The 25955-nt window shown below is 52.8% G+C and overlaps 1 protein-coding gene across 7 annotated transcripts in view; it reads right to left on the bottom strand.

Moving 5' to 3' along the window:
- TNS1 (tensin 1) overlaps positions 1 to 25955 on the bottom strand; it is a 210235-nt gene that overhangs the window by 23312 nt on the left and 160968 nt on the right. For 2 of the 7 annotated variants that reach the window (XM_040228386.1, XM_040228392.1), the window contains 6 exons: positions 25255 to 25955; positions 18878 to 18964; positions 13627 to 13823; positions 12665 to 12740; positions 7468 to 7560; positions 6269 to 6307 (listed from right to left, as the gene is read on the bottom strand). The exon at positions 25255 to 25955 is cut by the window's right edge and continues 973 nt beyond it. In XM_040228386.1, coding sequence (XP_040084320.1) covers positions 6269 to 6307; positions 7468 to 7560; positions 12665 to 12740; positions 13627 to 13823; positions 18878 to 18964; positions 25255 to 25955 — 1193 coding nt within the window. Of the gene's footprint in view, positions 1 to 6268; positions 6308 to 6701; positions 6726 to 7467; positions 7561 to 12664; positions 12741 to 13626; positions 13824 to 18877; positions 18965 to 25254 lie in introns of all 7 variants that reach the window. The other 5 variants (XM_040228387.1, XM_040228388.1, XM_040228390.1 and 2 more) reach the window with 5 other exon arrangements.

The following is a 25955-nucleotide window of genomic DNA, read 5'->3' as shown; positions in this document are numbered from 1 at the left end:
GCTGGCTCTGGGTGTCTGAGAGAGGGGCCACCAAGCCTCACGGGACACTCAGAGCTGGCCGCTGCTACTCAGAACTCCAGCCCATCAGCCAGAGAAGAGCCAGCTCCACAGACTGTCAATAGCAGCAGAAATAGCAAATAACTACATGAGGAAAGTAGAATTTGGAGAATGTAAGTATCTTGTCTGGGCCACAGTAGCAGGTGACAGAGCTGGCCTAAGAACCCCAGTGGTCTGGCCCAGAGCCTGCTCTTGGGCCCTGCACATACCGCCAGCTGAGAATCAGGGGGATCGAGAATTTCAGTGGGTCTTTAGCCTTGGGGGGCCAGCTCCATACCCTGGGGTAACTCGAACTGACAGAAAGGGGCCCTCAGACAGGAACTCACACCCACAGAAATGGCAGTTGAGACCCAAGGCCAGAGCCTACCTTCCGGCCCATCCCTCACCTCCCGGGGTCACTCTCTGAAAATTTCATCTGGATGCCTCCAGGCTCCCAGCTTCATCCTGGGCCCGCAGCGCCCAGCACCCTTCTCTCCCACCCAGAGATGGCAAAAGGATCCATCTGCTCCCTGGCTGCCCCAAGCTCCTTGCTAATCTGTACTCACAGCACCTGGCACACAGTGAATCCTCAGTGTCTGTCTCACAAACTAACAGATGCATGACCTTTACCCTCTGCCCCCATCTCCCCCCACCACAGAGGTACACAGTGACTAAGAGCTAAGAGGCACACATTTGTTTCTCTCCTTCCCTGGAATTCTTGCCGACCCCCAAAAGTTCAAGCTAAAATGCCCGAGGGTGAGCCCTGAAGTCTGGGGCCCTCTCCACCCGCTGTGTCCTCCTGATTCATTCTCCAGCCTGCTCTGTGTCCCCGCAGGCCAGCTTTTACTGACAGCATCCCCCAGACCCCCGGGCTCAGGGCTCCAGAGGGCCCTGGTCTTTGGCAGCTGGCTGGTAGGCAAAACTAACAGAGGACGGAGATGGGTGGGGAGAGAGGGTCAAAGTTCCAGGGCCGCATCCTCCACCCAAGATACCAACTCCAGGGGCGGGCCCTCTCCTCCAGCTCCTCCTGGTTTCTTCAGGCCTGGAGTGCAGATGGCTCCCACCTCCTGCTCAGGAGCACCCAGGGAGGTGCTTCACCATCCCTCATTGGTTTGCCCAGACCATCTAAATAGTCCATCAAACCCTCTTCAGTTGCCCCATTGGAATGAGCTATCAGTTTTCTGCCAAGACCTGACCCATACAATGGGTAAGCAGCTCACATTATTGGATCAGCACTCCATCCTATTAAAAAACAAAAAAGTGCACATACCACTTCTACCATCAGTAAAATCTAAGTAAGGCCACCCACACCACCCAGGCCCAGAGTCAGGACGGAGCCAGACCTGGGACCACAGACATTGGCTCCCATCTGCCCTGTTTACCATGAGTCAAGGCCATGTCCCCACTAACTGCTTTTGACCCAAACGTAGTGTCAGGATCCTGAGTGTAGTTTGCACAGAACATCGAAGGGACAGTATGTTAGAAAGTTGGAGCTATCAGAAAACCTGAGACGGCTTTACGATAGCCACATTCATAAAGCATCAGCCTCAGGAGCCCCATCCTCACACCCATCAGATCCTCAGCTACAGAGCAGCTTACAAAGGAGCTCTCAGAGGACTCAGTCTCTGAACTTGAAGACAGGACCATTTATCCAGGGAGAAGCACCCGCAGCGGTTCCCACCACATTTGCAGTTAACAGCCCTGTGAGTTTAGGTGGCCAACTAGCCTGAGGGCTTTGCTCAGGGGCTCTCAGCCTGTGGATTTCAGACCCAGCCCTCCTGGCCCTGCCGTCACTTTATTCTCCATCCTCTTTCTTGGTTGGCTGCCCTTTCCTGACCTCCCAGGACTAAATCAGGGTAGAGCCTCACTCAATCTCTGTTCCTCATGAGCCCAGAGCAGGAGGGACCCTTTGGGAAGATTTTTGATTCTGAGTCCAACTTCATAACTGTTCAAAACCAAACTTGAGGGACAAAACAGTCCATTTCCCCCAAGTTTTCAGACTCAGATTCCATATTGAAAATACCCCCTTTCCCTATCTCTTCCTATTTTCCTCTCCTCCCCACCTTAGTACAACATACAACGTGTGAGCTCCCTGTCTTTCACTTACTGGAAGGGCCTTTCTGGGACTCTGTTCTCTTGTCTGTAAAATAGGAATGAGAACACCCACCTGCCCAGCCTGGATCAAGTGACAGGAGATGAGAAAGTCCCTCCTAATTCCTTCTTGCTAGCTCCAACGCCAGTTTATCAGCGACCCCACAGCTGCCTGCAGGTGTCTGCCTCCCTCTGCCCCTTCTCCTGCTGTTTTGCACGCTCTCTCCTGCAGTTTTCTCCTCTCCGCCAATCCTGGAGCAGCTAGACCCAGAGGCAGCGGGGATTGGGAAGGGCAGATGTGGGGCCAGGAAAGTGCTTCATGCAGAACATTCCAGGAGCCCAAACCCATTCCAAGAGGCTGTTGGAGGCTGAGAGTAGCTAGATTGGAGGCTTAGTGAGTCGGCCCCACCAGGCTGGGGGCACTGTCAGCTCCTGACCCACACCTTCAAGTGCATTTTCTGCCTCGCAGAAAAGGTTCTTTTCCTGGAGAGAAACAGCCTGCCTGCTCAGAGTGAAATGAAGACACGCAGATGGAGAGAGGAAAGAAGTAAAACTTCCAAGGCCCAAACCAGGAACTCAGAAGATGGAATTCCAAACTCTGAGACTGGGCCACACGGCCCTCCTCTGAGTTCCCATCATACCCTGTTCCTCCCCCAGCTCAGCATTTCTACCTTGTGCTGAAATATCATCCTGACCAGGCTATCTCACTCATCTTTATGTCCTCAGTGCCTAGCACAGGACCTGGCACAGAGTAGGTGCTCCATAAATCTGCGTTGCACAGCACTACCTTAAAATACCCAGATGGCACCATGTAACTGTCACCGAGGATTTCGGAACAGGAGGGATCCCCAGAGGGGCCATTTCTAATCTGCAGTCTTCCTTTGTGCCAAATGCACCCATCTAATCATCGGAACAGACAGAACCTCAGCCGAATATTCCTTGTTCCCATTCCTCTAGGAAAGAAGGTTCAGCCATTTCTTCCTCTGTTTCCCCACTGGAAGATCCTTGATGTTGATCTCACACCTTTACTGCTATGGGCTTTCTTCCTCTGCTTCTTTCATGGAGAAGGGTACCCTGTACCCACACCCAGTAAAGACACTGTTCATGTTTAGAGGTCATACCCTGTGCAATCAATGGAAAGCAGCCTACACTCTCAGCTGTGCCCCTGATCGGCTGTCTGGGCCTGGACAAGTCATTTAACATCCTTACACATCACCTCCTCATCAGCAAACTGGGGCTCCTACCACCTTCCTCTCAGCGCTTCTGTGATTATTTAAATAAGATGATTGTGACAATGACCCACAAGGTCACATCCCTGCATGCTGACCCTCACTGTGTACCACACTGCCCCTTGCTCCAGCATCCAGCTCCTCCCTCCTCTCACTTCACTGACCTTGCAATTTATTGGGGGGGGGGCGGATTGCTATTCCTCCCACCCCAGGGCCTTTGCAAGTGCCCTTTACTTCTACCTGGAAAGCTCTGCTCCCATCCCAGTGTCTCCGAGTTAATGTCACTTACCCTCGCATCTTACTTCTTCAGCCAGGGTCTCATAAAAACTGTATCTCTTCAGTTTGGAGCACTTATCTCAAGAATTCTCGGTGATAATTTAATTCTGGTCATGCATTTGTTCCATGAGATTAGGAACCATAGTACTGCTTATCATTATATCCCCAGAGTGCCTGGCACATAGTAGGCACACAAAATATTTATCGAATCATTGAAGAACAGAACGAATAGATGTAAAGCATTTAGCATGGCACCTTGAACAGAGCACTTCCCTAAAGTCTTTTTTCCCCCTTGCTGAATAAGCCTACTGGTTATGTTTCCTTATAGGCATCTTTTTTCTGAATTCACACATATCAGCACGGCAATCAGGCAGCGCTTCAGAGGGTCAGCAAAGAATATGCTTTAGTCTGACCCAGAAGGTGATGCATGAGTCAGGAAAAATGGAACCAGCCACCCACATCCTTGGCCCCTGTCCCCACTCCAGGTCAAGACAACAATTCTGATGCCCACGCTGGAATCCCAGGGCATGGCGCCTGGAGGCTGGAGGAGGGTTTTGAAGTGGCCACTTGATTAGGAAACAGGAGACCAGTAAGTCCAGTCTAGCCTTGCTGCCTCTTAACTATGACCTTGGGCAGTATGCCTATCCCCACCTCGCAACACGGACCTCAGGTCCACATTCCTGAAAACGATGGCTGCGGTAGAGTGGATCCCTAAGAACCTTCCCTGCAGACTCCGTGCCTCCAGGAGAGATGAAGGAGGGTCAGAGGGCTCGGGGCCTGTAGGCTGAGATTCACTCATCAGGAGCAAGGGCCAGGTGTCAGTCCCATTCTGTTGAAGTGTCATCCCCATGTGAGGAACACACAGCCAGGGCCTGTCACCCTCAGACCGTCCCACTGGAGACTGAATAGGTCTCACCAGTCTGAGGAGGTCAGCAGCCACAAGGAGAGCTGAGAGCCTCCTAGGTGGGTGGGCTCCTGGAGCACAGCACATGAACACTGGCTCTGGACCCCAGCTGATTCTAGACCCCTGGCGAGAACCAGCTGCCCACCCCCAGCCTGGGGAAGGTCCTCCCCCTGGGTGTGAGGCTGGCCAGGGGTGAGAGCCCACTGTAGTTCATCCCATTCTGGGATCTGTTCTGGGGGGCTGCCTTGTTCTGTACCCCCAGGCAGTCTGGCATTGTTGCCAGAACTCTGGCTGACGAGCAGTGGGCAAAGCTTTATGGAAAACTCCAGCCATCTTACACAGGTGATGGCAGATTCAGAGGGGTACAACCCATGCCCACTGTGGGGATAGAAAATCAAGGTAGTAAGTGCAAAGGAAGTGGGAAATGGGCTTAAGAATCCGGAAGGAGGAATTCTTTAGTGGTCCAGTGGTTAGGACTCTGCACTCTCACTGCTGAGGGCCCGGGTTCAATGCCTCGTCTGGGAACTAAGGTCCCACAAGCCAAGACGCAGCCAAAAAAAAAAAACACCTGGACGGAGTCTTTAAAGAAACCAGGCCACACAGACCCAGGGCCCAGGTGGGAAGTCAGAACATCTAACACATCCAAGCTGGAAGGTGCTCAACACCCACCTCGTCCAACTCCCTTCCCCCACCTCCACCAGGGTAGAGATGGGGACACGGAAGCCCAGGCCACCCAGGCCAGCATCTCCCTCATTTCACCTGCTGCTCTGAGTCATCCTTTGAATTCTGCTCCTAATAAATTAGTTAAAGGCCTTCAACCAGATTACATCCCCTCTCGGCTTCTCTACGTGCAAGACTGAGTTCATTTAAATCAGGGGTTAAGCCAGGAAACAGACGTGCTAACCAGATACTGTCACAACTGTGCCTGGATGTCCCGAGGCATCTATGTGCGGCAGGGGGGCGGGGGTGGGGGAATCCACAGCTTTTTCAAAATCCCCCCAAAACATCCAAGATCCTAAAAAGACAGACATCCTACCATCTGTGCTGATAGGAAACCAGGCAAGGGCTTCCAGAAGGCAGCTTGTGGCTCCAAGACAGTGGCTCTGAACCGGGAGCAGTCATCCCCCCGGGGTCATTTGTCATGCTGCAGACATTTCGAGTGTCATGACGGGTGAGTGCTACCCACATGTGTAACAGTAGGTAGAGACCAGGGATGGTGCTAAACACCCTACAGGGCTCAGCACAGTCCCTATGACTAAGAACTGTCTGGCCCAAGCATCGGTAGTGCTGAGGCTGAGAAATCATGCTCTGAGCTGTACATGTGGGGCACACCCAGGAAATGGGATAGGAGCCCCCGCCATCTGAAGGGGCTGCTGCACCCCAGGCAGGTGGGCGGGAATGCCTCCCGGGGAGGAGCATTTAGTCAGCAAGGTGGCATCGCACTTGTGCCTGGACCCTTGGCCACGCCTGGGCCCGTGCCCTGGGGCTATGGGCACCTCAGTCAGTATCCAGAATGGTAGCTCATCACCAGAGTGACAGCTCATCACCCCCTGATCACCCATCAGGGGGTGGGGATCGGGGCGGGGTGCAGCCTATGCACCCGGTCACATGAGACCTGATCAGAGAAGAGCGCCACCCGCCGCCCCCCCCAAGCCAGGCAGAACAAATGGAGTGAGCGGCCATTCCTGGACACGGAGAGCAGGAAGCAGTCACACAGCAAAGCCACACTTACCTTCAGAAAGCTCTGTCAGCACCTTCCTCTCATCCTCCTCTGAGGGAAGATGGGAAGAGAGGTGAGGAGGAAGGAGAGGCAGGAAAGAGAGGCAGGGGATGGAGGGGAGAGGAAGAGCAAAAAGGAGAGAGAGAGATGGATTAACAGGGATTATTTCCTGAGAGAGAGAGACTTTGTTGAGAAAAGGGGTGAGGCCGAGGCAGAGGCAGGCCCTCCAGGGCACACAGGTAAGACAGGGCCTCGCTCTCAGGAGCAGAGGCCCATGTCCCTGTTACAGCCCCCGCATCTCAAGCAGGAATGTGCTGGCCTGGTGACAGGCAGCCCCCCACCTGGTGACTCTGCGTCCCTGGCCATGCAGACACGTCCTGAGTGGGAGGCTGTGCCTGGCCGTGTGTCTGAGTGGCTCACACCTGTCATGCCACTGCCCACCTACCTGGCTGGATCAGTCTTCTGGGGACTAAAGAAAAGAAGCAAGGTTGTTCCCCAGAGCCCCAGTCCAGCCCACACCAGAGTCTAGAGAGCAAGTTTCTGGGCTCAGCCTGTTGGAAATGGTCACTAAGGGCCTAGGGTCTCTGCTTTCCCTTTCCCAACAAGGAGAGGAGCTGGGGAATGTGACAAGGTATGAACCTGGAGTGTGTGCATGCATGTCTGCATGTGTGTGTGTGTGCATACATGCATGTCTCTGTGTGTGTGCATGTCTGCATGTGTGTGAGTATGTGTAGGCATGCATGTCTGCATCTGTGTATGTGTACCTGTCTCTCTGTGTGTGCATGTCTGCATGTGTGTGTGCGTGCGTGTGCGTGCATGTCTCTGTGTGTGTGTGTGTGTGTGTGTGTGTGTGTGCATGCGCGTGCGCACAAGCCTCTGGACTCTGGGGCATGGGAGCCAGGCTTCCGGCAGAAAGTTAACCACCTTCAGGGAAAAAGGGCATGCCTCCAATGCCTCCAACCCCTCAACGTCAGAGGATGCTGGGAATTGTGCTGACCCCACAAGGCAGGGATCCCACTCAACCCTTGAACAGAGAGCCCCACCCAGGCCTGACCTCAGCATGGACACAGAGCCAGGCTGCCACCTTGTTTCCAGAAGAATCCTAAGAACTCACCAGGCCTGGGCCCTGCCCAGGACCACAGGAGTCCTCCAGCTCCCCACCCTGTCCTCTGGCCTCTCCAGCCGCCTCCCTTCCCGCCAGAGTCACTCACCGCCAGTGGGGTGCAGCAAGATGTCAGCTGGGTTGTGGGGCTTCAGGCCCAGAGCAGACAAGGGTGTCTTGGCCAGACCTGGAGGGGAACGCACTGCACCGGGAATAAGAGGGGAGAGCTGGGAGTGAGTGTGGGTGGACGTGTGGGGAAAGGACCCCTCCTGAATGAGGGCATGTAGGGGAGCGGGGTTGGAGGGGCAGCAGGAAGTGGAGCAGAGGAACCAGCCCCGCCCGGTGGTGTCAGGGCGGCTCCACGGCCCCCTCCCGTCTCCTGTGTTTCTCCAGGGGATGAAGGGTAAAAGGAGTCAGGAAACAGCCTTGCCCCTCACCCTCCAGAAAGTCATTTCTATCCCTAGACCCTGAGTTTCTTCCCTATGGTTCCTCCACACTGCGTAGTTATAACACACACGCTTGTTTCTTGGGCACCCTCTGACTTGCTCTGTATCACTCTCTCTCTAACCTCTCCTCTCACATTCCCTACCCCACCCCCAACACACACACACACACAGAGATGTACTTTAAAAAAGCAGAGTATCAAGACAGTACAGCCTGTAAAGGACAGAAGGAGGAGAAGAGATCACCAGCAGAACCAACCCTGAGTCCCCAGGCCAGTCTTCAGCCACAGGTCTTTGACCTCCAGCTGAGCAGGCCCTTTGCAAGCCCCAGGAAGAGAGAATTTCTCAGCTGGGAGCTCTCTTACTTCCCCCAAACCTCAGTGTTCTCGAAGAGGAAAAAGCCCCATCTCTAAAATACGCGGGCAAGAGCATGACCACCCTGCACAAACCCAGGTCACCTCCCAAGCCACCTGTCTGGGTTGGAAGTGTCACATAACCCACAAGGTCAGAAAGGGCAGTCAGGCTTTCTCCCATCAGCCAAGGACGTGGCTGGACTCCAAGTTGAGCTGCAAGGTTGTTGCTCTGCCCAGTCACAAGACTTCTCAGTGGCAGCTGTCAGATCTCCAAACCCACCTCCGAGGAGACGTAAAGAAATGAGCTCCGTGTCTCCTGTCGCAGCTCTCGGGACCCTGCAGAGCCCACAGCCGTGGAAGACAGGCAGTCACACAGGGCCGCCAAAAGCCTAAGGCTGCCTGCCCTACCCCAGTGGCCTCAACAGATGAGCCGTGGCCCTCAGGTGCCTAGGACCCACACAGCAGCTCCAGGACCCTCCCTGGCATCTCCTCCCTTTCCCAAAAAGGCAGTGAGACCTACAGGAAACTAAACTCCCAAAATATAATCTTCCAATGAAAGCCATTTAAATAGCTTATTTGTGATCCCCTGGAGGAGGGCATGGCAACCCACTCCAGTATTCTTGCCTGGAGAATCCCCGTGAACAGAGGAGCCTGGTGGGCCATGGGGTCACAAAGAGTCGGACACGACTGAGCGACTAGGCGCACACACACACGTTTGTGCACATGCCGGTGTATCCACAGGTGTCCATGGGAACAGAGAGGCATCACAAGAGTCCAAATGGTTGGCCCAGCCCTACACTCTACCCTCACTCTGCCCTGAGATGCCCAGTGGACAGATACAGCAGAGGGGACGAGTATGTACAAACACACACATCCAGGCAGGGGCTAGGTCTAAGCCTCCATGCTTCTGTGTGTCCCTCTTTCTCTCATTACACACGCACACACATCTTTACAACAGACGCTTATCAGCACTTAGTAATGTTTGTCAGACAAATGACTTTGGATGTAATTAATTATGGAAGAATGAGCCCAGCCTCAGAGACCACTGTCCATGGAATGACCAGGAAGACTCTGGGCCCATAAGGCTGCCTAGTGGGCGCAGCAGAAGTGCAGGTGAACAGGGTGAAGGGGACGAGGGGACAGAGGCAGTGGGAGGTTCCTCTGGGCTTCCCTCAGCACCCCCAGCTCGCTCATCACTCCTGCCCTCAGTGCCCAGGCATCCAGCCCTTCTGCTGAGGCAGACATGTGGGTGGCCCTGAAGCCAGGCAAGGCTTGGCTTCCCCAGAGAAGAATTCTTTGCATTTCTCCGCCTCTGTTTTCTCTCCCAACCCTGTGCATGGAGGAAACCTCTAACTTATTCTCTCCTCCCCAGGCACCCGGGGCTGACCCAGGGGAGGGAGGGAAGAATGGGAACAGAAACATGTGGTAGAACCAACTCTAGCCCGGCCCAGATGGCTTCATCCCAGACAGGGTGATGGCCAGGATCCTGGCTGTTTGGACCCACAGGAAATTGGAGCAAGCGTGAAGGTGGTGGGGAGGGGAGCTTCCCAGATGGCTCAGTGGTAAAAGAATCCACCTGCCAATGCAGGAGACGCAGGTTCGATCCCTGGGTTGGGAAAACCCCCTGGAGGAGGAAATGACAACCCACTCCAGTATTCTCACCTAGAGAACCCCATGGACACAGGAGCATGGCGGGCAACAGTCCAGGGGGTCACACAGAGTCAGACACGACTGAGCACGCACACACGCATGCACATGCAGGTTAGGGAGCTAAGACCAGGGAGAGAGATTCCAGGAGTCTGAAGCCTTTTACAAGGCTACAGAGCTATCTTGAACAGCTGCCCTGGGCTTTCACTGTCCAACACGGTAGTCGGGAACCACACGGGGCTATGGTGCACCATATGCTTTGTGTCCAGTCTGAACTGAGGTGTTATATGAGTGTAAAAACACACAGTGGATTTCAGACTTTTATGAAACAAAAATGAAAAATATGTCTTTACATTGATTACATGTTGAAATCATACTTTAGATCCTTAGGGTTAAATAACAGCAAATTTTTTCTTTTTTTTTTGGCCGCACTGTGAGGCTTGTGGGAATCTTAGTTCTCAGATCAGGGATTGAACCCAGGCCCTCGGTAGTGAAATCACAGAGTCGTAAACACTGGGCCACCAAGAAATTCCCTAAATAATACCTATTATTAGAATAAATTTCACCAACTTCTTTTTAGATTTCTTCAAAAGATTGTAGGATAATATTCTCATTAATCATTTTAGTTTTACTTACCTATAGTAATGATAATACTCTGTGGATATTTTGAGTTAAATTTAAAAAATCATTACAATTAATTTCTACAGTTTCCTGTATATTCTTTAATGGAGCTGTTAGAAAAGTTTCTAGTGCAAACTACTACTACTACTACTAAGTCGCTGCAGTCGTGTCCGACTCTCTGCGACCCCATAGACGGCAGCCCACCAGGCTCCACTGTCCCTGGGATTCTCCAGGCAAAAACACTAAAGTGGGTTGCCATTTCCTTCTCCAATGCATGAAAGGAAAATTGAAAGCAAAGTTGCTCAGTCGTGTCCGACTCTTAGCAACCCCATGGACTGCAGCCCACCAGGCTCCTCCGTCCATGGGATTTTCCAGGCGAGAGTACTGGAGTGGGGTGCCATTGCCTTCTCCGTCTAGTGCAAACAGTTCATGTTATTTTTCTGCTGGACAGTCCACTCACAAATTTAGCTTCCTGTACATCCAAGACGGGCTTCCCAGGTGGCTCTAGTGGTAAAGAACCCGCCTGCCAGTGCAGGAGATGTACGAGACACGGGTTAGATCCCTGGGTCAGGAAGATCCCCTGGAAGAGGGCATGGCAATCCACTGCAGCATCCTTGCCTAGAGAATCCCATGGACAGAGGAGCCTGGCGGGCTACAGGCCATGGGGCTGCAAAGAGTCAGACACGACTGAAGTGACTGAGCACATGGGACGTGTCCAAGATGGTGGCCAACACAATTCTGTTGGCACAGAAGGCAAGCACTGGTGCCACATTCTTCCCCCTGGCAGGACAGCCAACCACCGGAGAACACATGGCCAGCTCCAACTCTCCTGTCCTCACCCTCTACCAGTCTCACCCGGACGAATGAATAGCTTGGGTGGACCCCACCTAGTCTAATCCTGGAGCATCACTAGTCTCTTAACCTCTGCCAACTCGGGCCTCTTACAGGAACCCTGAGTCCTTCACAGCCTGGTATTGATCCATCACTGCTTTCCCAGGTCTCCTCCAGCTCCTTTTCATGTCTCTTCTACCATGAAATGGAATACTTCCTCTCTCCTGGGCTCATCCAGGTTTTCTCATTGTTTGGAAATGTCTCTGCCCTTTAGGGATCTGCCACTCCAGTGAAAACACCCAGTAAGACACAGACTAAAGGCTCCTGTCTGGAGGCCAAGAGATGGATACATTGGGCATATGGTCAACCTGAGGGTTCTGAGCCTTTCTTTCCTTGTTGAAAACTAGGAAGTGGAAGAGGTGCCTGGATGCAGACAGAAATGGGAGTCAGAAGCAAGAAGGTCCAGGGGTTACTTTAGGATGTTTCTTTAGGATGGGGGATGTTTTACATATAAGATGCAAAGACTCTTCAGTTCAGTTCAGCTCAGTTCAGTCACTCAGTCGTGTCCAACTCTTTGCGACCCCATGAATCGCAGCACACAGGCCTCCCTGTCCATCACCAACTCCGAGTTCACTCAGACTCATGTCCATCGAGTCAGTGACGCCATCCAGCCATGTCATCCTCGGTCGTCCCCTTCTCCTCCTGCCCCCAATCCCTCCCAGCATCAGAGTCTTTTCCAATGAGTCAACTCTTCACATGAGGTGGCCAAAGTACTGGAGTTTCAGCTTTAGCATCATTCCTCCCAAAGAACACCCAGGACTGATCTCCTTTAGAATGGACTGGTTGGATCTCCTTGCAGTCCAAGGGACTCTCAAGAGTCTTCTCCAATACCACAGTCCAAAAGCATCAATTCTTCGGCGCTCAGCTTTCTTCATAGTCCAACTCTCACATCCATACATGACCACTGGAAAAACCATAGCCTTGACTAGACAAAGTAATGTCTCTGCTTTTGAATATGCTATCTAGGTTGGTCATAACTTTCCTTCCAAGGAGTAAGCGTCTTTTAATTTCATGGCTGCAATCACCATCTGCAGTGATTTTGGAGCCCAAAAAAATAAAGTCTGACACTGTTTCCACTTAGCAACTAGCAAACCATAATTTGGGAGTCCAGGGACCCCAGAGTAGGTCAGCCTGGACCCCAGGATGCAGCTGCTGCCTCTTAGCTGTGTGAGTGTGGACAGCAGAAAAGAAGTGAAGAGAGGTGAGGAAGGGAAGCAGAAGTAAGATGTGCCATAGGGATGAGAAGCGGCAGATTCTGGTCCCATCCAACTCTGCCAGCACTCCCAAACCTGGGAAGCCTACACAGGCCAGAGGGGACCCAGGGAAGGAAGGCTGAGTGTGGAGTTCTTACCCCCACTGGGTGGTGGGCTGGTCGGAGAGGTTCCCTCCATCTCTTCAAAGGCTTCCTTGTAGCTGTGCAGATGGGGCTACATAAGGAGAACAAGGGAGCAAAGCCATAACTGTGAGTCTGAGGAGGAGTTTCCAGTTACCAGCCTAACCAATCACCCTTTCCAGTAAACACAGAGGTCAAAGGCAGATCTTCGTCATCTGTGGCCCCAACGACTACTTGTAGCCAAGAGAACAGAAAGTGGCTGATTGCAAGGCAATTGTCCAGCAGTACCTGCCTTGAAAATATTTCACAACAGGGCCAAAGAGAAGGGACAGAAGGCAGGAGAGAAAAGATGTCCAAAAGCTATTTATGTCCAGAAGGACCCATTAACCTGGGATTTTACCAAATATGGACCACTCACATCAGAATCTTCCAGAATCAGATTCCTGGGTCCCACCCCAAGTCTTATAGGCTATAATTTTTACAGGAGGACTTGAGAATCTACATTTTTAACAAACTCCCTGATGATTGTTTTGTTCACTAACGTTTAAGACCTACTTCCTCAAGCTGCTGAACTGTCTCAAAAATATAAAAACTTTGACACTGAAATTAGATCTATCTCCCAAGTAAACCCTACATCCAGAAAGGGTTCAAAAACAGTTAGTCTGTAGGATCTGGCTTGGAGTCTAGCGTCTGTGGTCACCTACATCACACCAGGATCCTTACCACCCTCATAAAGGGTACTCTCTGGGGCTCAAGAAGGGAGCCTCAGTCTCAGTGTTCATGGAAGAAGTAGGGGAATAAAAGCTATTTGGAGGGGAAAATTGGCTCCTGATTCCACAAACCAAAGAGAAGCCCTAGGCTGAGGATGCAGGGAGGAAAAAAGTACTGAGTTTACTGACAGGTCACCATTACTCAGATGACAATCAAGTCCCTCAATAGTTCAGCTGGGCTCTGCTACCCTCTGTGGCCCCAGGACTCACCTCTTTGGGTCGCCCTCCAGGATTGAGAGCGATGGTAAGAGCCAGCTCTGGGGAGACGCATTGGACAGGCGAGCGAATCCCAGGGCTACGGGGGGATGTGGGTTCCGGTGACTGGTTCTCGTACTGCCCATCGCTGGCAGCCCGCTTCCGGAGAGGTGCTGGGGGCTCTGTAGGCTGCTTCTCCCGAGCCTGTACCCCTGGGAGGAATGGCAGGGCAAAGAGGGCAATGAGCAAAACGTGGGGGGAAAGGATCAATCTGCCTAACTCCCCTAGAGGAGGCAGTGCATCTTAGCTCAGGGGGGCCAAGCTGGAGCTGGACTTCCCTCCCCTCACACCTCCTTCCCCCAGACTCCCTCTGCCCACACCCCAGTTTCTCTGCTGGGAGGGGGAATCTGCTTAGGTTGAGCTGGCCTTCAGCAGGAATCTCTGCTCTGCACAGGGTTGGGGCCCAGAGCACAAAGGACTGATACAAGAAACAGATGTCAACTTCTTCCAAGCCCTGGAGGCAGAGGGCCAGAGCTTCCAGGCAAAGGAGGGAAGGTGGAGGGAGGAAAGACAGTCTCCAAGGCAACTGCATCAACCAACAGGCAACACCAGCCCCACGGGGAAGGACTTGGAAGGACTGAATGACGCATCAGCTTGCAAATGGTGCTCCCGAGAAGAAAACCAAGAAATGACTAAGACCTGTCACGACGGCCCAACCCCAGCTGGCCCCTGGAATACTGCTGGCCTTCTCAGGGGTTCCCCAACCCTCATCCGTCCAGTGTCGCTCTGAAACCTCCCATCCACTTCCTGTATGCCCACACTTTCTTTGCCCCAAAGATGGCCCAGGTTTCCAGGCTGCCCCAGAGCAGCAGGCAAAGAGTCTGCAGACAAGTGCCTCCTGTGCTTTTGTGTATTTCCCTCCCATTCCCCAGGCCTTAACCTCACCCTCCTCCCTTCCCACACCCTCTTCCCACAGCTGGGCTGCGGCACGAAACCCATTGCCTCATTGAGCTGGCTCCGGGGGCCTAGAAAACTTACTCCCTTGGGGCCCAGAGGCCATGACCCAGCCTGAGGGTGGGCCCCTCATCCTCACTACCCTGAAGAAGGAAATTCCAGCCCTGCCCCCGCCACCACTCGAGAGGGCAGGCGAGGTAAAGAGAGGTGCTGGGACTTATCAAAGGTCTCATGAGACCCTGGCTACACCAGCCTCAGGCCAGCGTTTGTGGGCCGACCCACCACCCCGTGGCACACACACACACGCACACACCGACTGCCTCAGCAACAAGCCAGCACAGCCAAGCAAAAATCACCCTCAATCAGACTGAATCGTCATCTACCCTTCACAGGGGGTCTGCATGGCCCCAAGAATCCCTAGCTCCCGCCTGGCACCGCCACTGAGGCCACTATGAAAAGCACAGGCTGAGAAGCCTAGCTACTCGTCATGAACAGCAGGCTGCCAGCTGCCAAGTCTAGGGATGGGTGCACACACACTCACACACACACACAAACACACACACAGTCACTCCGAGACGTGCATTCAGACCAGCCCAGAACTAGGAGCCTCGTCTGGAGAGCACCTGCAGATGCAGAAGGTCGCTGGCTAGGGTGGTGTCCTGAGTGTCCACGGCCAGCTCTTCCCTTCATCAGAGGCAACCTGCCTACCAGCTCAACCAAGAGAAAAAAAAGCCCTGGGTAAAGACCATAAACCAGGATCACAAACCGCCTTACTTAAAACAATTAAGCCCCTTGCCTCAAAGGGCCCTTATTTGCAGAAGAGAAAAGTAGGGGTCACACCGTCCTAACCAGAGGCTGCTATGAGGATCAACCCGGACAGAGGACAGGGCACACGTCTGAAGGGCTGGGCAGGGCCCACTCAGGGATCCTAGGGCAACCCCAGGCTCTCAGCCCTCAGAGAATCTGGCGGGGGTGGGGGTGGGGGGCACGGGGGTGGTCCCCTACCCTCACTCACACTTCCCCCACCTCCTCCAAGCCCCCTTCCCTGTCAAGCCTCCCTGAGCAGCTTGGTCCAGAGCTGCCGCTGGTTTCATTCCTGGCAAAAACATTAGAGAGAAACAGACGTAGCCATTGATTTTCTAATAATAATTGTGACAAAGGAGGCGCGTTCGGAAAAGGCTCCCAGGGGTTTGGAACTAAGCTCAGCCCCAAGGTTAAAAGAAACGCATTAGGGCTGCACTGAGTTCCGGCTCGCCCAGCCCCGCTGCCTCCCTCGGCCAAAGCCCGTGTCTTTGCAAGGGGCGGCTGATGTCCTTGTTTGGGGATCCGATGTCTGCCCTTGAAAAATGGGTCTGCTTTAACTCAGGGCCCTGTCTCTCCTGGAGGGACACAGAACATTCTCCTGGACGCACTCAGAACATGAGCTCCACGTTCAAGGAGTGTTGCAGTGGCCCAGAGAGGAGGCTAGACCACTGTGGAGAGGGGAAGCTTCCAGGCCGTGGAGGGTGTGAGGTCTAGCCCAAGGCAGTCACCACTTGAGAGCAATCCCACCTCTTCTTCAAGCCCCCTCTCCACCACCACCAGAGTGGGACCAGCTCTGTCAGGAGGCAGGGGGATGGACAGGCTGCCATCCAAAGCATAGGGTCCTGCAGGGCACAGCCCCCCCTCTGCAGAAGAGGGAAGCCCCACATTCCACTCCCACGGGGACAGACCCTCTCCCGCGGAGCACCCCCCGCAGCCCCAGTGGCCAGCCCCGGGCCTCTCGCATTCTCTGAACACAGTGTGCCACTGTTGTCCGCCTTGGCAGGCCCAGATCTGCCCCCCAAGTGCCAGGAGAGCCATATTCCCTCTCTCTTGTCCCTCTCTACAGGAGGGGAGACGGGCCATGGCAGAGGGGAGAGAAGAGAGCCCCATTGTTCCTCAGCCAAGCTGGACGTCTGGACACAAGCTGACAGCCTGTGTCAGAGGAAGAACACCCCTCCCTCACGTCGCAGAGACTGACGGATAATAAAAATAGCCCCACTCTCTCCCACCAGCCTCCTCTCCGCCCAGCACAACCCCCTACCCTCACCCCAGGACTTTCTCAGCCTCCTGGCCCCACTCCCTGCATACACACAGGCATGTGTGTGCGCGCGTTCACACACATGCACGCACACACACACACACACACACGTGGGCACACACAGCCTGAGCCTGGCAGGAACAGCAGTGGGTCACAGTCATCCTCAGAACCTCCACAGTCAGCCCTTCCTCAGCAGGAGACCGGGGACCAGAGGAAGTTTATGAAGAAAGTGGGGGGAAGACAGGCAGCCCAGGGACTCTGCAAAGTCTTCCCAGCAAAGCTGGTGAGCCCAGCCTTCTCAGCCCAGCAGCACAGAAAAGCAGCCAGAAAGTGGTCTTTAGAGTAGTTAACACACTACACGAGAAGCCTTGTGTTGTTCTCCAAGGGCTTCTCGCACACTCTGGGCATCATGCCTTCCCTGGAGGACAGCAGTCCTCCTGGAGGGCAGCGGTCACCTCAGCCTGGGGCCTCCACCTTGGCCACCAGACCTGAAGAGCAAGGCACAGGGCGCTGGAGCAGCCCCATCTCCCGGAGCCCTCACTTGCTCCCCCAGGATGGTGCTGTGCTCAGGGGACAGCCGGCTCCAAGGCTCCCCTAAAGTGGCCTGGACCTGAGGTCAAGAATCTCCTTCATCTCACACACACACACACACACACACACACACACACACAGTTCTAGAGGCTGTCGCCCTAACACGCATCAATACACCTGATTCATAGATACAGCATGGCTGCCCACCACCCCAGTGTCCATGGACAAATGTCCTTGTGCCAGGCTTCGTCACATGCCTCCTCTACAACCCCCAGACTGGCCACTTCCACCCTCACAGACCCAGCTCTTCTCTCCAGCCTTCCATTTTCCAAAAGACTGGATTCCTCAGCTCCAGGTGGCAGGGCTGGGTGTCCGACTGCTTGCCTGGGGCTCCGGAAGCGAGGGGATCCGGGAGGCCACCTGCTGGGGCCAGGGCGCCAGAAAGCCACACGGCAATCACACTAGCTAACAGCCCCAGGGCAAGCCATGCCAGCTCCCCTCAGGACAGGCCCACCCCCAGAACTCCCCCAAACCCCAGGCCCAGCTGGACACTGCACTCCCCACCACTGGGCCGAGAAGAAGGTGGAGGGACAGAAGAGGAGGTGGACAGGGAGCTATTCTGCTAAAGCCATCTCCCCATTGTCCATGGACTAGGAGAAGGAAGGCCCTGAAAGCACCGGCTATTGCCACTGGAAGTCAACAGCCCCTTCACCCCCTAAGCCTTTTCCCAGAGCTGCTTAAGGGCACGGCATGGGGTAAACCCGTGCACACCGTCTTCTCCCTGACCTGGGCTTCTGGCTTCCAAGGAGCTGGGATGGGATGAGGGGATTCCCTCCCCAGAACTAAAAGCCTAAGGGCTTAGATGTCCAGCTGGGGCAGAGGATGCCAGTGGACCACATCACTCTAAAATAGAGCAGCGTGACTCTGGATGGAAGGGCCACCATACTGGAGCACATCAAGTCACCAAGCTAAAGGCACATGGCCAGGCTACGAGCCTCCATTTGCCACGCTGGGAGGGTGAGCTCTGAGCAATTCAGAGACTTGCCCGGGAGTGTCACAGAAGTGGTCACAGGCAGAGCCAGGACCACACCCGGGGCTTCTGACTCTTGGCCATGGGTCCTGGGGTCAGAGATTCCGGATGAGTCAGAAGGGGGTGCCCTGCCCCATCGAGTGCTGTACTCCAGAATGGACAGAGCAGCAGGCGCCGGGGCACCACTCTGTGTCTTGTGCCCACTGGTCCATACTGAGCATGGCCTGGCTCCTGCCGAGGCTCTGGCCAGGACAGCCCGGGTGATCTAAGAGCCAAGGCAGCTGGAGAGCTGGGCTGTCAGAACCCTCACTGAGCGCCTTTGTTACAATGACCTGCATGCCCACAAGGAGCCTAAAAGTTGGTCCAGTCACCCCAGACTCTTTTCCCAGCAGGGAAGGCCAAGGCTGGAAGCATCAGGCTGTGCCCATGCAGAAGTGGGAGCACTCACTCATGCAGAGAGGTGGGAGGGAGAAGGGAGCAAGGACAGAGGAGGGAGGCAGTGAGAAAAGAAGCAGGGGCAAAGAGAAGAAAGAGACGGAAAGGAGAGAACAGAAGAGGGAAAGGAGGGAAAATGAGGAGGAGATGGGGAATGAGGAGGTGGAAGAAAGTGGGCAAAGTCTGGAAGGGAAGAGAGAGAAAAGGGGAGCGAGGGTGAGTCATAAAAGGAGGGGAGAGGGAGAGGAACCAACCAGAGAGAGAGGAAGATCGGAGCCGGTGGAGAGGAGGGTGCCAGGAGCTGACTGTCCGCCCAGTGCCCTGCAGCCTGGCATTGTACGCTGCCCACCCCCACCCCGGGGAGCCGGCAGGGGGGAGGCAAGCAGCGTGGGGTGTGTGTGGGGGAAACGAGGGAGGCAGGAAGAGGAGGACACCAGGCAAGAAGGAAACACGCCCACGGCACGGGGGACAGATGGACACGGGACACACGAAGAAGGCCAGGGACGAGGCATTTAACAAGACGAAAACAAAACAAAAACAAAGAAAAAAATCAACATTAGTTGGTGTTCTGAGTCTAGAATCTGGCCACACACTTGAGGGAGGTGGGCAGGGTGTCAGAAAAGAAGAGAGGGTGGATCCGGGGTCTCACTTCTCCAAAGGACAGGTGGACGTTCTGCGGTCCAGTAGGACACCACTCACCTCTCTCTTTCCTAACCCCAGCGTAGAGCAGGAAGGCGCCAGCCTGGGACCAGGAGATTTCAATCCTTTGGCTCCACATCTCACCCACCCTCATGGTCAGCATGTCCCCGTTCCAGGACCTCTCTCTGCCCATGGTCATCTCCCTGCCCCTGGATTAATCAGTGACCCTTCCAGTCTCAGCCCAAGGGTCATCTCCCCAGGCATCAGGGCATTCCTCGTCCCTTTATTCTTCCATCACACCCTCCTTAGTAATCCTCTTCCATGGGGGCCACTGAGGAGCCACTTCAACTCCTGCCCCAAACTGCTGGGCACTACTGAAAAGTCCTTAAGATGAGCCTGCCTGGATGCGCTGTAAGGACCTGGGATGTCTTTTTATTCAACCCAGCTGACTCCAATCCATCTCACACCCCAGGGGCTGCACAGTGGCCAGTATCACTTCTTTCTGGCTTCCAGAGAGCCATACCTTTTGAGTTTTCTCTACTTCAAAAGCTGCTCCACATCAGTTTGGTTTTTTGTTTGTTTTTACTGGTTCCTCCCCATGTCTCAAAGCTCCAGAACTCAGTCCTAGGACCTCCCCTCTGTCTGTGCTCACCCCCTCAGTAAGATCATGCAGTTTTTTACTTCACGTGACATCACAGACTGATATCTCCCACATTGCTAAGCTCCAATCTCTCCCCCATAAACTCCTGACTCATACATCCAACCATCTTAAAACACTTCACGGGCATCTCAGACGTAACGTGGCCCAAATCACACTTCTGATATCACCTCTAAGACTGCTCTTCCCACATTCTTCTCCACGTGAAAGAAGAGCAACTCCTTCCTTTAGTTGCTCAAGGAGAAACCTTGACTTTTCCTTCTCTCAGGAAGTTTTGCACTTGCTATTTCCTCTGGCACATTCCCTCTCTACCCAAAAAAGTTTTTCCCCTGACCATCCAACTACCCCACCACCAGCCTTTACCCTTCACTGGCACTTCACTGCTTTATCTCTATGGCACTTATCATCCATCTGACAAATTATATGTGTATTTGCTTACTGGTTTATTGTCCATTTCTACCTCTTAAAAAAAAAATCTTTATCTTTTTTGTTTACCACCATTTCTCCAGAGCCTACCTAGGTGAACACGTAGCACAGACAAGCACGGGCACATGTTGAATGAATGACAGAATGGGCCTTGATCTTGTCTCCTTTTCCCATGATGAAATATCAAAACTGAGTTCTTAATTCAAGCTCTCAAAAGTTGACACCAATATTTCACTGCATCTGTATCCATTCTCTATTCTTATTTCATGAAGAGGTACCTTACCTCCTCAGCTCAGGTGTGTGCTCTATTGTATCTGACTCTTTTCAATCCCATGGGCTGTAGCCCATCAGGCTCCTCTGTCCACGGAATTCTCCAGGCAAGAATACTGGGGTGGGTTGCCACTTCCTACTCCAGAGGATCTTCCTGACCCAGAGAGCGAACCCGCGTCTCTTGCGTCTCCTCCACTGGCAGGTGGATTCTTTACCAATTGTGCCATCTGGGAAACCCCTACCTTACCGCCTGGTTGAGCCTAAATTATCTACCTAGGTATCTACTCCTAAGCCTACCCCCTCCTTATCTCCAAAGAGACCTGTTCTATCAGTTTCCTTCCCACTCTCTTGTATCTTTCTCTTCTCACTCTTCCCCTCATACCCAACCTCTCTCTCTTCCACCTCTAAAAACTCTCATGGCTCCTATATTCACACAAAGAAGTTCTCAGTATCTTGCCACCCGCTTTAGCTACCACCCTCTTCCCTCTTATCACAAAACCGTTCAAAAGAATGGATGATGTGCTGTCTGCCCTCTCTCACCTCTCACTCCTCAGTCCCTCGTTCTGGCTTCCGTCACCACCACTGTACTGAAAACATGCCTTTGAAAACCCCCGAGGCCACCTAACTGGCAAGCCCGGTGAATTTCCCCGAGTCTTCCTATTTGTGATCGCCCCACAGTGACGCTGCTGACCTCCTGGGACCCCTCTACTATTCTGACTTCTATGATGACCCCACTGTCTCAGGGTCTTCTCCTGGCCCAGAACATTCGTTCTCAAGGTCCAGCATGGCTTCCATTCCCTCACGGCCATTTCATTCTAAGTTCTTTTCCCTCCACGCCTTCTGATATATAGAGATTTCATCCATGCCCAAAGCTTTAACCTTCATCTTTGCGAGGATGACTCCCAAATCTATAGCTCTTTTCACTCTTTCAGGTCCAATTCCAGATGTCTGATTGCCTTTCATATCTATCTGGAGCCTCCACTGTCACTCAAATTCAACATAACTAATACTGAGATCTTCATCTTACACCAAACTGCTCCTCCTCCTAACTTCTGGCTTGTTAATGGAACAATCATTCTGTTTCTATTTGTGGAGCCTCAGAATTATCTTTGATATCTCCCTCCTCTTCACTTACTACACCCAATCAACTTGTAAACGCGTTGGTTCTCATCCCACTACAGCATCCCTGCCCCTATCTCTTCTTTTTCATTTCCATGGTCAGCACCCTAATTCAGTCCCCATCACCCAGGTTAGCCAATAAGCTCCTAGCATTTCCCAGCTCAAAGTCTCTCCCCTTTTGTATCCAAATACATCTTCCTAAACTACAGCTCTGATCATGGCATCCTTTCCTAAAACACAGTAATGGCTTCCTTCACTTCCACTAGCTAAGATTCAAGCTTCTCTGTCTGGCATTTAAAACCAACCAGACACAAGCCCCAGGCTCCTTTCTTCACTCTATTACACAGCCTATCTGCTCTCAATCCACTCCATTCTTCAAACACATCCTATGCCTTCCTAGCTTCATTATGAGCCTTCCTTTTCCAATAATCTCACCCATTCCAAACTCCTATCTTCCAAGGCTCTGTTTAAAATATATACTCAACACAGACAGAGCCACCCCAGTATCTCTAGCTGATAGTGATCTTTCTTTCTCCTTTATTCCCACAGAACTTTTCTTCATATTTCTCTTATTACAAAGAACTTCATTTTAAAGGTCTAGTTCTTTTTCCCCTTACTAAACTCTAGACTCCTTAAGGATAAGATCCACATCTGATTTCCAACATGCATTGAAATCTCTACCTTTAGAGACACCTGAGACCAGTCCAGGCACAGAATGAGGATCATATGAAAACTTGACTGGACTCAACAACTCTGCCTCTTACTTCTTTTTCGTGTCTTAGTGCAGTGGCTAGGATAGCCAATACAATGGTAAATGATTGCGGTGATAACAACCATGTTTATTTTATCCCTGGAGTAATGGGAATGCTTCTAATGTTTCACAAGAAAGTGTGATATGTGCATCAGGTTTCTGGTATCTACTCTTTATCAAGTTAAGAAAACTACCCCGACACTCTCTGAGCACTAAGCTGAAATAGGACATAAGTAGTAGTTGGATCACAGTGGCATGAACCAAGGACACAGAATTGAAGTACAGAGGACAGCCAAGGAGCAAAAGGCAGACCTGAGAGTGAAAGGCCAGAAGAAACTAGATCATACTCATGACCATATAGAGGTTCTCCTCAGATCTGAGCTCCCTAGGTTACTCATGTTGAAGCTTATATTCCAGCTCCTTGCAGAAGAATACAGGATGAGAAGAAAGAGGTAGTGCTAAAAGTCTATCCTCTGGCTCCTAGACTGTTTTACAAATTAATCCTGCTGGTGCATCTTTATCTACAACAAGCACTGCAGATATCCTGAAGAGGTACTGAAGAAGTTGTGCAAGCAAGATCTGCTGACATAAGAAATACTGGTCATGAGAGGGCACAGACCAAAGAGATCTTCTGAAGCCCTAGGGACCAAATATAACTGTCCCTTCTATACATCTTAGCCCTTCTCCTGATGGAGTCACTCAGAGTTGGTGGAGGAGATGACAGCAGGGTTGGGGGACACGGATACTGTGCCAATAATATCCCTCCATCCCGATGACTTCTTGGCAGCCAGAACCTGAGCAGCTACAGAGGCAAGACCCCAGAAACTTGTAGGAGAGAAAATGCTGAGCAGAGAGCCACTGTAAGATGGACATCTTTCTGGGGCCATTAAAGTATGGCTTCCTCTTGAGCTACACAGAAGGGTTCTGGGAGGGGGAGGAAATTCATCCTACTCTCTTTAGATGCCTCATACTTCTCTTCTTCTCTTATTATAAGTAACTTCATTTTAAAGTTCTAGTTCTTTTTTTCCCTTACTAAACTCTAGACTCTTTAAGGATAAGATCCACATCTGATTTCCAAAAAGCACTGAAATCTCTACCTCTAGAGACACCTGAGACCAGTCCAGTCACAGAATCAGGGTAAATTTCTTCGGATACTGCCCATCATTAGACTAGTGTGTCACTATTCCTCAGGCCACCACCCCAACTCTGTAAAATACTGAGAGACCCATTCTTTTCCCTTCAACAAAACCAGGAATAAAATGGTTTCTCCTGACAAGCCAAGTATTCTTTATCTTACTGGCCCAGATGTGGACAAAAATAGAAGATGGCGGTCCCTTAGAGACCACCCCATGGAGCATTTTGCTCAGGTTATAGAGCTACTCATCTTATCCTTTGACCCCTGGTTAAAGCTGATGATGTGTTGCTAGACCAGATCTCCAGGGAAGGTGAAGCCCTTGATTGCCAATTTCCATAGTGTGAATACTGCCATTATGGCCAATTTCAAGTTACCCATAGTTGAACTGGGGGCTGTGTTCTGCTCTGAAGTACAGAAGCAGGGCATCCATGTCCCCACACCAGATTCTGGACTCAGCCCAAAAGCCAACTGGCCTGGCCCCAGCTCCCTCCTTAAACCAACTGTCTGTCCCCAAGAAGGGCGTCTCCCTCCTTGCAGCTGGCATGGTGACTCAGCTTCCCCTAAATTTAGGAAAAGGGACAGAAGGCAGACTCAGCTGCCCAGGCTCCTCTTCTGACCTCCTTCCACCCTGTCATCTGAGGGGCTTGGCACAAGGTCCCCCTCACCCCAGGCTCTGGTCTACCCCTGCCTGGGCTTCACTCCTACAACAAAGCCAGCTCATAGGTTTTCCCACCCAGTTTAGCTATCCCCATGGAATGGTTATAGGCTTAGGACAAAGTGAAGGTAGGGAGTCCTTCCTGTTCCTTGCAACATGGCCTGGACACTCTGCCATTTCTTGCCTTTATCTCCCCAGTAAACCTGTCTGGTTGCCCCACTCTCTTTCCTCTCTTCAGGAAGATAAGTCCATTCTCTGGTAGGAAAGAGAGATCTGTTTCTCAGTGCCTGCTCCCCATACAGAGCTGGTCCTAAAGCAAGGACTAGCAGGATAGCTGAACAAGGCTGATCTTGGCCTCCTTGGAGACATAAATATCCTGAGAGGACCAGTAGGGTTAAACACTCAGATAGAGTCCAAGGGCTTTGGGGCACCCTCTCAGACATTGTTATGTCTCTGGGAGGGCCAAAAAAGGAACTGGAGTCCACAGAGGCCTCCCTTCAACCTTCTCCACTACAGGTAGCTACAGAGAGCATCTCATCTCTGCCTAGAAAAATCTGTACTCCAGTCCCAGAGTCACCACCTCCAGGAAGCTTTCCCTGATTGTTCTAGGTGGTAACCCTTACTTTCCCAGGCTCTGGGGCTTCGGTCCCCATCTCTGTTGTAGCACACACTGACTCTGTTAGAATAATCTGTCTGTGTACCTCTTTCCTCACTAGACTGAAAACTCCTGAGACACTGATCTTTGAACCACAAGGCCTGGCTTGGAGTCTAACAGGCACAGAATGCAAGAAGGGATGGGTGGCACATAGGTTCCTAAAAGCCTCTTCCCCAGGCCAAAATGGCACTCACTGAGGCACGATGGCTGTGCCTGTATGATAGCTGTGCCTCCCCCTAGCAAAGCCAACCAAGACCAAAGAGGGAAGGTGTGGAGGGAATAAAGAGGGGACACCCAGCACTCATAGCCCCTGAGGCTCTTACCTGCCACCCGGTGGGCCACCAGCCCCTCCAAGTTCAGTGGTTCCTCCTCTGGAGTTCGGGATGGGTCTGAAGTCACCTCCTTTGGTGGGAGCTGAGGCTGAGTGGTGAGGCCAGGGAGAGAGGCTGGGGGCTGCTGAGGCCCCAGAGAGCTCTGGGTGGTTGGAAGGAAGGCAGGCGAGGAGGAGGTGGCCGGGCTCTTCGGATGGTAACTTTGGTTGGGCCCAGTCAGACATGGCTGATAATCATAAGGTGAGTAAGGCCTGCCAGTGGGAACGGACTCCAGGGAGGCCCGGGGGGCTGGCTCAGGGGTTCCCAAGGAATGCCCACTGCGGATGTAGCCAGATCTGGACTGGGTCAGTGGGTGGGACTGGCAGGAGGAGCCAGAGAAGGGCTGGGAAGAGAGCGGAGAAGCCCCTGGCCAGGCCCCAGGCACGCTCTGGGACTTGTGTAGGGGGGCTCCCGCCGTGGCTGGTTCCAAATCAAGCATCAGCATGTTGAGGGCTTCGATGGACTGCTCGATCTCCTGCTGGGAGGCTGCGCGCGGGAACTCGGGGAGGCCAGACATGGAGGGCTCTGCTAGTGGCTGGGGGCTGGGCCTGCTGAGCCCAAGGCTCTCCAAGTGGGCTCTTTCCTGTTGGCGAGGAGGTGGGCGAGGCTGCTGCTGCTGCTGCTGCTGCTGCTGCTGCTGCTGCTGCTGCTGC

Source organism: Oryx dammah, unplaced genomic scaffold (genome assembly GCF_014754425.2).
Source record: "Oryx dammah isolate SB20612 unplaced genomic scaffold, SCBI_Odam_1.1 HiC_scaffold_27, whole genome shotgun sequence".
NCBI lineage: Eukaryota > Metazoa > Chordata > Mammalia > Artiodactyla > Bovidae > Oryx > Oryx dammah.
The sequence above is the reverse complement of the archived record's forward strand: the minus strand, read 5'-3'. Positions and strand labels throughout refer to the sequence as shown.